Source organism: Pezoporus wallicus, unplaced genomic scaffold, assembly GCF_028554395.1.
Source record: "Pezoporus wallicus isolate ANWC-B61680 ecotype Strahan unplaced genomic scaffold, APGP_CSIRO_Pwel_v1 contig_5767, whole genome shotgun sequence".
NCBI classification, from domain to species: Eukaryota; Metazoa; Chordata; class Aves; order Psittaciformes; family Psittacidae; genus Pezoporus; species Pezoporus wallicus.
In genome coordinates this window covers 9,106,923-9,119,264 of record NW_026640599.1, presented here as the reverse complement: position 1 = coordinate 9,119,264, position 12,342 = coordinate 9,106,923, and the positions used below count along the sequence as shown (strand labels likewise).

At 37.6% G+C, this 12,342-nt stretch overlaps 1 protein-coding gene across 7 annotated transcripts in view; it reads right to left on the bottom strand.

Moving 5' to 3' along the window:
• CNKSR2 (connector enhancer of kinase suppressor of Ras 2) overlaps positions 1-12,342 on the bottom strand; it is a 213,027-nt gene that overhangs the window by 115,686 nt on the left and 84,999 nt on the right. For 6 of the 7 annotated variants that reach the window (XM_057419585.1, XM_057419587.1, XM_057419588.1 and 3 more), the window contains exons 6-7: positions 11,215-11,334; positions 4,524-4,583 (exon numbers count right to left, since the gene is read on the bottom strand). In XM_057419585.1, coding sequence (XP_057275568.1) covers positions 4,524-4,583; positions 11,215-11,334 — 180 coding nt within the window. The remainder of the gene's footprint in view (positions 1-4,523; positions 4,584-11,214; positions 11,335-12,342) is intronic. The other variant, XM_057419591.1, reaches the window with a different exon arrangement.

The following is a 12,342-nucleotide window of genomic DNA, read 5'->3' as shown; positions in this document are numbered from 1 at the left end:
AAAATAATCTGTACTATTGTATACAATACAATCAAATATAAAGAAAGGTATGAGTATTTTTTTATGAAAGGATAACCAAGTCCTAAGGATTTCTTTCAAATTTCATTCTGCCAAAAGAGTGCTTTAATCTGCCTAACATCTCTTAAAGCCTTGAAAGCCAAGCTTTGGCTGAATATTGAGCCTATCAAGACTAATTGGCCATTCTTCACAAACAAATTTCAAAACATTGCCTTTTTATTTTTCAATGTTTCAATATGTTGCAGGGAGCTTCAGTAAATCAATGTTCTTCAAAGAGAGGATTAGGTTAGGTACCAACTAGGAAGATCATGTAAGTTACATGGTAACTTAGCTATGGATCATTAGGGTGGAAGAAATGCAAGCAGCACAAAAATCCTACAAAGATCACACTTTCAAAAAGCAAAGTATTTTCATTTTTGGCTTTTGTCTCAAAAAACGCAGCTCAACGACAACACAATGCAAACATAAAAACCCACAATAAAAAACCCCAATGCTCCTCCATAAACTGACATTCCCACAAAACTCTCCCTTCTTCTGCCTTCTACATTTACAGTAGACCAACTGTTTTCTGAGGCAAATACTGCTATGTTTAGAGGAAAATAAGTTCCTTCAGCTTTTCACAGAGTGTCAATGCTTTTATTTTTCTCTCAGTACTGTGACTGCCAGTCTATGAAGACGCTTAATCTTAAAGGTAGAAGGTGAGACTGGCAATTTGAAAGAAAACTAGCCAAGTTGCTCAGAAGTAGGTTTCTGAAAAGCTCCTGTGGATTTTACAGAAATAAATGAAATTAAATTCATTTTCAGATGACATAACAGGTTGTCTAGAGAATATGCTCTAGGCTTGAAATGAATACTCTTTGTAGTAGCCTACATACTGTATCCTAATTCAAAATATGTCCCATAGCTTCACCATGACTTTCTAGTACAATTGTGTAATACATGGTCTAAGTCAAGGACAGTGTTTAAAGGGGAGAGGAGGCTGAGGTTATCACTGACAACTCAGTCCTGGGAGACATTGCTCTGAACATCCTAAATCAAGCTGGGCTGGTGAAAGCATAATTTTACTTGCATAAAGAACAGCAGCCTTGACTTTTTGGCACTACCCCAGCATTAAAGGTGTTGCCTGAGTGACTTGGAGAAAAATTTTAACACTGGTGATTATGTTGTAACAATCTGTATTTTGTCTGCCATTTCACTACTCATTCATACCTCTAACAATCTTTATAATCCTCTTTTGTAATACTGCTGTTTTAGCTCAGATGTAGTTACACCTAAGACTTTCAAAATGCAAGTGCAAGTGAATCTTGTGTAATTACCCTTGAACTCTACAGTATAAGCTTTCTCTTGTATTAACTTCAGCACTTGCAGCTTCATCTTGACAAAACTGGCATTTTGTGTAGCAGTGTGATTTACCCCCATGGCAGGGGGATTAGAACTAGATGATCTTAAGGTCCTTTCCAACCCTAACAATTCTACGATTCTATGACTCTATGATTCTATGACAAGCCAGTAAAATATGGTCTGAGAATCTTCAAATTGGAAAAGTCTATTTAAAAAAAAACACCTCATTGCAATTGTGCCTTGAACACACTGCAAGGTGAGGTAAAAATAATTTATAAAGGAGTCTCAAGGTATGGTCTTATGAAAAGGTTACAACTCTTGTTTCTTATCCTTTTTCCTCCCAAGTAATACACAGAGACCTTGCCATAAAGGAACAGGAAAACAGAAGAGAGTCCATAAGCTTTTTTTCCACAGATGTGTCTTTAGCTTTTAATTCAGTTCAACAGGGAGCTGAACAACAAATGGAAGTACCTGTTACGGAGGATCATACATACAAGCTATTCAGAATCTGCTTAGGATTTATTCTTCAGAATAGATTTAGTTTTGTTCTGTAGGCTAAATGTTGTCTTTGTCCTAGACCCCCTGTATACCCACAAAGTCTGAAAGACTAGTTTAGATCCCATGAAGTACATTTGCTACATGCTCAGAATGGAGAAATTGGTTCTATTTTTCTGAAAGGTCCTCTTCCCTGAGATCTAAGGGCACCCTGCAAACTCAAACAGTGCACAGTAAGTGGGGATGCTGGAAGCACCCCTTCAAGGTCACACTCCTGCTGGAGATGCACTACATGCTATTACTTTGGAAAGTACTCTTTTCTATTGGAAAACCAAATTACAAAATGACCTTATTTGAAGAATACATTTGCTTTGTGATTTAAAAGAACCTCTCCGATGTGGTCTAAAAGGGCTCCTTAAGAAGAAAGCTGTAATCTTTTGCTGGACCAATATACCCGTTGGATTTCTTACTTCTAAACAAAAGAGAGAAGACATGAACCAGAAAGCTCAGCTTGCTCTAATGCTACAGGACCGCCAGAGACAAGCTCCTATGGGGCAGTGGCCTGTGAGGAAGCCTGCTCTCTCACAATTCAAGTTTCAAAGCTGCTTTGAACTGCAGTGCTGATGTGTTGGCAGAGATGACTCCTAATGCTGAACAGAAAGATTGAAATTAATGGGCTTTGTAGGTGGACAAAACCACCTAAAATGGCAAACAGAAAAAGCAAAACTATGGTTTCAAAGCCTGCTCGGTTATACTCTGTTACATTATGTTGCTAGCACTGCTATGCTACTGTGTTTACCAAAAAGACAAGTGCTTCTTTGTGATCTTTCAGGAAAGTCTCAGACAAAAAGTCTGCCAATGTCTCACTTGGAGGAACAGAACTGGAAAGAAAAAGGCCATAAAATTTTGTTCAAAGGAAAGAGAGTTTGGATTCTTACTGTTTCCTACAAGTTAAGTTGTATCACAAATAGTAACAATGTCAACATCAACAGGTCAGATTACATCTGCACCATCATGACCTTGCTCCGGCCATGCTGCTTACACGTTTATTCTCCCATCTATCAGAATCATACCCCTTTTTTTTTTGGTTCTTAAAAGAAGCATCTAGCAGCTGTGTGCTTAAAAGCCATAGACACCTTACTTTCTCTAAAGTGTTGCTCATTTTCACACATGCTTTAGCATACAGGAGTTTTTTCCCTAGATAGCAGACTGCAGTTTCTCAATCTGCTGTGAGCACCTCCAGAGTGTTAAACAGTCAGTAACAACAGCAGAAAAGTCATCACGAATGAAGCTTCCTGACGTGGCTTTAAATTATATTCATGAATCACAAAAGATAAAGAGTTTTGAGGGAATGCATTAAGATTTTATTTTTATTTTTGCCACTGGGAAATTAAATCCAATATTAGTAAGTCATGGAGAGAGATGGTTCTTGTTTTAATCTGAGAGAAATCCAACTGTAAAAACCATCCTCTTTCCTTCTTATATTTTCTAGATTATGCTCAAGTATGGTTCTGTTGGTTTTGTTTAGTTTTACTGATTTCACTGATTGTAGCTGTAAATCTAGATCACTAGATTTTTCATTTCAAGGTTGAAATTCCTTATGTTTTCCTTATTCTGAGACAGGTGGCATTCACTCAAGTTCTACAATTGATATTATCTATTATATATAACCCATGGATGTCCTGCCCACAGCAGAAGAAAACAGAAAGAAGAAAGGATATCAGATGGCAGCTCCTATGAAGGGATGAAAATAATATTCCTATTTTGTTTGGGATGTTAACAGAACCTCACTGCAGATGAGAGGTAGCAGCTGTAAATACCGTGTAGGCAGTTTGCACTTCCCACAGTACAACACAGTAGCAGAATAAAACAAACATTTCTGACAGCTTCATTTTCAGAAAATGCCATCAAAATCTTTGAAAGGAATTGCCTAAATCATTATGGAACAGTTCAGTGTTGTTTAGTTCTTGTTCCATGCTCATTGAAGATTATGGCTAGAACATTTTCCCCATAAAATGATCAGTCTGCTCACTTCCTAGCATATAGCCAGATCTCTAAATATGGTGTACAAGGAAAAGAGGTTGCATTTCAAAATAATTTGAAAAGTACTCTATTATGGGGTTTTTTGCTATTTAATACCTTCAGTGAGGACTAGTACACCGGTAATAAGTGTTCCTTTCTATAGGCATTATTCAGAAGTTCATGCAGAAATGTATGGTTATTTGTCAATGTGGAGGGATGTCCCCATTTCCATGCATTTATTTATCACAAAATAAAGCTTGATAGATGGAAAAATATAAAAGCTGTTTGTATAAAACTGCAGCAAACTCCAGCATATCAGCCTACACATAATAAAGAAATTTATCTTTTATTCACAGAGCAAGGCAGCTCCAAGACAGTTACGTCCTATCTTGATCAACTGCAGAATTTTAGATGTCTTGCACGAACAAATCAAAACTGATTCTCTTGGTCGTCAACTGGAAACAACTCTTTCAATTCTGAGGTAAACAAGCACAAGCGTTTCTGCTGTCCAACATGCTATTGGTCCTCCACAGCCAACTAGCACACTTTCGCAAGCAAAATGTAGTCTATAGCAAAGGGAAAGCATAAACCACAGGTAAGGTCAAAAAGGCTTCCAGGCCTGAACATACAGTATTAACAATACTTACATTTTCTGTTGTTCCAGTAATTACATGGAGACCATCATATGTTGATTTAATGTACATACCCTAAGAAAAAGACATCATGGGAAAGAATTTTTAAAGTGTTTCACAAACCAACACCATCCAAACATAACTTGCACATCTCTAAAAGAAAAGACTTTAAAAAATAAAAGAAAAAAAAAAAAGATTTGTGGACTTTTAATATATGCCACGAGGAACTTCTCTCTGGATAGGAAAGTGTTTTTTGACACACTTCAAGAACAACAGCCCAGATTAGTCTGGCCCTAATTAGCAATAGCAAACTAAATCTTTGATCACAGTCATCTCCATAAATACTCCCCAGTTTTTCCAATACTACAAATATAACTTCAACTACAAATATAACAACGCCTGATTACAAAAAAAAACAAAAAACAACAAACAAAACCAAAACAAAACAGAATAACTAATAGCCTTAGGATGATCCATTTTGCTTTAGAAGGTAGAAAAGGCTTTAAAAGATCTAGTCTCTGGTAGGCAAACATAACTTTCAAACTGATAAACCAATGCTCTGAAAAGAGCCTGCAAAATGTCGCTAAGACTTTGATAGCCTCACTCACCCCAGTGAACAGTTCAGCTGTAAAACTCAGTGACAAAAACTTAAACATCAACTTTTTTAGCTATTTCACTTTCCAAAAATACATAAATGGAGGGTTAGCCTATGAACAGACAGAAGCTCCTGCATGGGCAGTCTGAGACAGTGCCTCAAATTGTTTTTTTTTCATCATGTCATAATTCAAGCATTTTAAAGCATCCACTAAGACACCAAGAGAAGGAAAAACGAGAAATAATTGGCATACCCTGAGAGTTCAACAACTTCTGAGGAATCTCCTTTCCCACAACCAATTTACAGAAAGGAGGTAAACATTGAGGGCTTGAGTATACATTCTCTCCACAACCTACTTTTTCTTCTTTTAACCGGAGTGCCCAAAATAGTCTGTCCCCACTTGAACAGAGTGCCCTCATTGGTGATTAAGTGTGGTAAAGAGGCAAAGAAGATGTATCACGTTGGACTAATCTAACTTGGGACCAAAACTCACAGACATTTTGGTAGTAGGAAGAAGAAAGCACCCCCCACTTAAAAGAAGATGATATCCCTAGTAAGAAAAAGGGATTTTATGAGTTTCTCAGGAGAGGGGTCTCAAAACTAAACTCCTATTTTGCTCTGCAAAATACACAGCAGTAACGGCATCAAATACAATTGTCATGTTAGGCTGCCACAGCTAGTACAGGACAAAGCAAGAATTTGCTTGTTATAACATAGATAGAAGCCCTTGGCATCATCCTTCAACTCCCAGCTCCTCTATGAACCTTCAGCAATTTTTCCATTGATTGGCTCCACATACACAGTTTCCCACTTAACCTAGTTATATCAAATATAGAATGGCAATTTCTTACACATTTATCCTCACAACACCCCTGTGAGGTAGGGAAACACTAACATATATTTTACAGACAGGGTAATGAGCCACACAAGAAGCTGAGATGTGTTGGTATCCATAATTTGATACACATACCTACCCTCAAACCACCAAAAACCAGGGCCTAAATCCCTCTCAGGTCACCCAAGTGACCTGACCATACAACCTGTGACATGGCAAGTGGTGAAATCACAGCGAATTCATGGTGACAGAACTATGTGCCAGGTCCCCACACAGAGCAATTTCTGAAGAAATCACGTCTTTGCTTTTATTGACAGTGCGTTACTGCTTTCAACTTAAAATATCAGGGTGAAAGCCGAGGACAGTCTCATGCTTGATGGTTACACAGTGTTTAGTTTTATGCAAAGCATTACTCTGAAGGATACTAAGGTCATCCAAGTGTGCCATCATGGTGGAGTACAAGCTCCATCCAATCTAGTCTTTTCTACAATTTACATCCAATGTAGTCTTTTCTACAAATTTAAAAGACTTTGAAATAGCAATAGGAAAGAACTTTTGCAGAATTTTCTTTGAAGGCTAAGATCAGGATTATGTACACATTAGGAAAGAGTGGGAAGAGTGAAGCGGCAGAACTCCCACCACCACCACCCCCCCGATTATATTTATTTCACGTGTAAAATTCATACATGTTACACTAGTACCATGACATATTAATTTTGCAAGAGCCAACATAATCCTGCTTACAAAGCAGCTTTTAAATGGGGAGAGGCAACATTTTGCAACAGGAAGATGAGCTACCTTTCCACCCATGTTCCTCCACTTTTTAAGTGAACAATATATGGGAAACGGTACAGAGAAGAGAATGCTCCTGGTTTATAATGTTTCATCTGGAACGGACATAAGAACACCACAGACATTTAGAAGCTTTCCCCTCTGTCTCCTTGTGGCTGCACAGTATCAACAGTACTTTTGTGACCAAGAATACAGGGGGGATTAGTGTGTGTGCTGTTCACTTGTACTGAAACAAATTTGCAGATACACAAAGATAACGCCATGGTCCCTATGAATTTACAAGAACAAGTTAGGTGAAATAAAAGGAAAGATAGTTAAAAAACAACCGTAAGGTAACCACCCTCGTAATCAAGATCAAATGTATGCCTAGATTAAAGATAGGATAACTCTTGCTTAATTCAATCAGAGATTTTCCTGATCAGTTTTGCGTAGAAGTCTAATTTCAAAGCAATCATTAAATTTTATCTTGGTGTGAACTATTATTCAGTTAAGTATTAGAAAAGAGAGAGACCTTTTGACTTTTTCCTGATATACTTTTAACATATTTTATGCAATGTTGGATGGAAAAGAAGATACCGATACCATTTATCACGCACACATAACTGAACTTTTACTTCCACTGTGAAACCATCTTAATGGAGTTCCCCCAAAGTTTCATGAGCCTCCTTGAGCCCAAACACTTCTCAGAATCTCTTTATAGATTTTTCCCAGCTCCTCCAACATTTCAAACTAAATAACTCAGGAGAAATATTAGGAACACTATTACACCCGATTCCTGGAAAATACTTTTGAGATAGGGAGTCAGCAGTACACCTTTAATCAGCTGCCACACCCTGCTGTATCTACAGCTTGTAGTCTATTGCATGATATTTTTTACATGACAGGCTCATTTTGTGTTTGATTGCGCAGGCAAACAGGAACCTAGAACAATCGTTCTAATGTCCTTTCTAATTCACCTTTGCATTTCTGAATCTTGCAAGCCAGGTGAATAGCTGTAACTTGAAACCATATCACAGTACCTAAAATGACTAGGATTAAAATGATAATATGAACAAAAAAGATTGAAACTCAAGACTAACCCTTGCCACAGTTCTCTGATATTCTGTTCTATGTTAAAACTAAAGATAAAATAGAAACAGACTGTTGAAGAAAAACTTCCAAGGAAAACTTGGTTACTTGCTTTTGTCTATCAAAAGGAAAAGGTGTACAGTATTGTGCTTCTTTGCTAATACATTCACTGTTTTCAGCCAAGCCCTAATGTTTTTAAGTCTGTTTCATGGCAAAATATACTACTTAAGTTACGGAGTCTTGTCTCTTTCTAGAATATCAGTAATGTAAAAACACATAAAATTAAATTCTGCTTACTGATAGAGATGGAAGAACTTCCAAGTCTTCAAAAAAAAAACAATAAAAAGGATCATGGAGCATGCTGGTTACTTCAAAGTTGACCACATTCATCCATTTTAGGCCTTTAAAAATAATTTTCTACCCTGAAAACCCCCTTTTCACCCTTACTTCATAGCCACTGCTCGCCCTAACTCTTCCACAGCAACACTCACTGAAGAACACATGTGTGCAGCCAGTCACATAACCACACCTCGGCAACAGACCAGAGATAGAGATAAAAAAAAAAGAAAACAAAAAAAGGCAAAAATAAAAAAGCAATACCAAAACCCACCCATAACATTACTTTACCCAGTAACAAGAGTTTCCCTACATCACACCCTAACAACATTTTCTGCTTGCCAGGTTATTTGGTCTGGTTTTCTAGTAAGTGTTAGCTAGTTTTAATATACGTAAGACATTTAAAATACTGTGACACATTTACCTGTTACTTCTGCATTAAGGTATTAGTCTGACAATTTACATTTACCTCTGATTGATACTTACGTTTCCACAAGAAAAGATCAAACATTGTGAAGGAACTATTTGTGCTGATCAAAACATTCTGATAGTGCTCCAGGCTGTTTCAAGTTGCAAAAATGCCAACCATTTTCTTAATTCCATCATATATTTACCATATGACTTTAGAGAAATAGCATTGTTTTCCAAACTTTTTATTTCCTTCTCTTCTCCGTTCCTTTTCCTCTCCCTGATCTACTTTAGTTTCTCAGATATTAAATTTTTGACAAGTTAGATACTCTGTTTATGTTAGGTGACAAAAAAATCTTCCCAGTTAGCAGCCATCCTTGTCCTTGTCTTTGCACTTGAAATCTTTCCATGTTTATAGAAGATTTTATTTTGTGGTTGGTAGAGCCAGCACAGAACTGTCATGTGGGTCAAAAATCCAGAAGAAAGTTGACAATAATCCATTTTTCCACCTCCTTCATTGCACAAATCCTGAAGAAGGTCCAGAAGTTATAGAGCTTCACATTCATTCAAGTGCTCCTCAAGTGCAGAGGATATTCGCAACTCCGAGCTCCACCACCAATTCTTAAATTTACAGACTTAGCACTCAACAGGATGGTACTGATATGCACCCACTGCATCTTAATTGAAAAACATTAGTTCAAAGCCCAAACAAACAGAAGCCAAACAACCGAAAAGCAAGGCTTTTCTTTAAAGCACAAAGAGCAACCCGGCAAAGATGATAACATTGGCACTGCAACAAACTGAAAGGTATGACATTCATGCTTCTGGCGCAAATATATTGTCCTTGGTGCCTGCTCTGGAGAGCTCACAATCTAGAGAAGGCAGCACAATAAAGAGGCAAAAGAATAGTGGCATATAGGTAAGGATGAAGGGGAAAAAAAGTGACTGCACCAAAATAGCACATATCCTTCTAAGGCTTGTATACTGCACAGTTGGTATTTTCCATTCTTTAAGAATGCATATAATTATATTTATGACAATGACATGGTAATCCTTAGTCAGCACCAAGTCCCTGTTCAGTTGGTTCATAAACAAATATTAAAAGAAAAAGCCCTGTTTCAAAAGCTTCCAGTTTAAACAGACAAGACAGACAGGGGGTGTAAAACAGAGGCACAGAGTGGGAGGAGATTCTTTATCTCATCAGCTACCCAGCAGGAACAGACCCATGATGCACATTCTTACTTACAAAAATACCACTCGACATTTTTCAGTCACTGGGGCTTAACACCACCCTACACAAAGACTTGAAAGAGGGGGGGAAAAAAAGCAAAACCAAATAAAAACCAGTCATGAGACAGAAAGGAAAAAAAATAATGTTCAGATAAAAATGGACAAAACTCCAAGAAAGGTGATCAAGAGAAGGGAGAAGCAGATCTCTTCATTACAGTAAAAGACAGGATTTCAAAAATTTTACTGCAGTGAGCTGGTGAAAAAGAGTTAAAATAATAGGAAAGAGGGAGGAGAGAATCCATGAAAAGCTGAAATCCTGGAGGACTAGTCTGAAATGGATTCAGAGATCAAAAGAAAGCCAGTGGGGGATGGGAAAACAAAAACAAAAAGCAGACTAAAGCAAAGGATGGGGCAATATTTACTCACCTATATGTTTGGGGGGTTCTCTTATTTTAACTGTGATTTTCCAAAAAGAATGGATAATTAATCTAGTGCATAATTGCTCTAAATACCCTGGCATGCCAAATTTGTAAAAAAATCCAAACCAAATGCCAAAACCTAACAACAATCTATGTACAATCCAAAATGCTCTTCAAAACAATACCATCCAAACAACTTCAAAAACCTGCTGCAAAAAGTACAGCAGTAATACTTATTCAAGAAAATACAATGAGAATAAACTTGGATAGAACTTGAAAAAGTTGTTTAATTAGGCAAAAAATTATTAACTGTATTCTGATCACCTTTTACTACCTCCAAGGATTGTGGGAAGAGATATTATTAGTGATGTAAAGTCATACTGCTGTAATTGTCACCAGTGTTTGATTTTTTCCATGCAGTGGGTGTTGGATACTTAAGTAAACAAAAGATCAGTGGTCAGCTCTTGAACATCAAACACAGGATGGCTGCACTGCACTGAGCCTTTACAAGCACCTGATTAAGCATGCAGAGTTCTTGCAATAAATTCAATAAGCTACTTCTCAGCAGCGCTGTAGAGCACTTGAATAACTTATAAAACAGCATTATATCCCAGAGATACTCTGAAGCATATTCCAGAATTTGACAGCTTTTGTGTATAAGCCCACGCAAACTTCTTGGTTGAGTTCATCTTAGTAATTTAAATCCCTTCAAACTTCAACATCCTAGAACAATCTGAACAATTTTTCAGAAGCTGGTATAAATGGCAAGAACTTCTTGCTCATTTCTCCCTGTTCTCTAAACTCTTTACATATATTGGTCAACCTTACAAAATACTTCCCTGTTATCCCAGCTGCATGAGAAACAGAACTAGCATGAGAAACTATTTTCAAATCATTTTCAGACTTCAAAATAGAAAAGGTTAAAATCTCCTATTCTCTTCCATATATGAAACATTAAAAAAAAAAATTAAATATCACTTTCTCATCCTGGATGATGGCTTTAATTAACTGCGTACTTCTTACCAGCCCTTCACTTGGCTTGATGTTTGTAAGCTGGATCACTTCAAGGTGGGCAGACTGGGAAACCAGCGGATCAGAAGAGAGTGAGATAATGTGATCACAGACGCCAGAGAGAGTTTTACACTAGGAAAGAAAAAAAAGTCACAATAAGTATACCACTGCTAACTACTCACATATCAACCTACAACTTAAACCGCTGCATTTTTAAAGTACATGCTAAACCACATTGCTGAGTCTACAAGGCAGAGGAGATGAAGGAAGAGGGGGAAAGGCCTCAGTCAGCAGAACCATACAAAATCAGTTCTCTGTGATGACCCTAACAGGCTCAGCATCAGACCAGGGAAGAACAAACAGAGAGAAAAAATGACTGCCTGAGCTGCTCCCTTGTGCTCTCAGGGTTAAATGCCCTGCATCTGAGCTCTGCTCAGGCATGCACAGAGAATGTGGTAAGCTCCAACCCTGCTCTCTGCACACACCTTTCACAAAGACATTAAGTGCCTCAGAACCCCTCTAATTTCTGTTGACCATGCAGATGTTCAGCACAGATCAAAATCAAGCTCTTAACAATGATGGGTAACTCCCATTAACTCTGAAGTTTATTCTATACTAATAAAATTTGCTAATTGACTTTGGACTGAGTTTCTCACATTCTACTGCTGCCAACCATGATTTACTATTACTGGTATGAAGATTACAATAAACAACCACTTCACTATGGGATAATTCTTAAACCTGTTATCCTTGGCAGCCTCTTCACAGCAAGATGGAAAAAAAATGTTTCTAAAAAGGATGGGACTGTCAAACAGGTTCTGTGTTATCTCCTCATCTCTCACTCCCTGAACACTCTCTTCTCAAAGGCAAGGAAGCTGTGATTTTTTTGCTATCATTATCTCATATGTCACTAAGCAGGTGATTTTTGAGAGGTTCAGTGTTCTCTGTGAAGTCCCCTTTCAGCAACTAAAACTGCTTTCTCAGTTCAGGTTTCCAAAGGTGTGTTTTGTCAGGAAATTCAGGGATCAGGACATTTTTCTGGTCCTGTAACTGTGGATACCTCCAAAGCCAATTAAGAACCAGCTTAACGGCTCTCAAATTCAAAAGATGAAAGCAAACCAGTCTCCTCAAATGACTGAA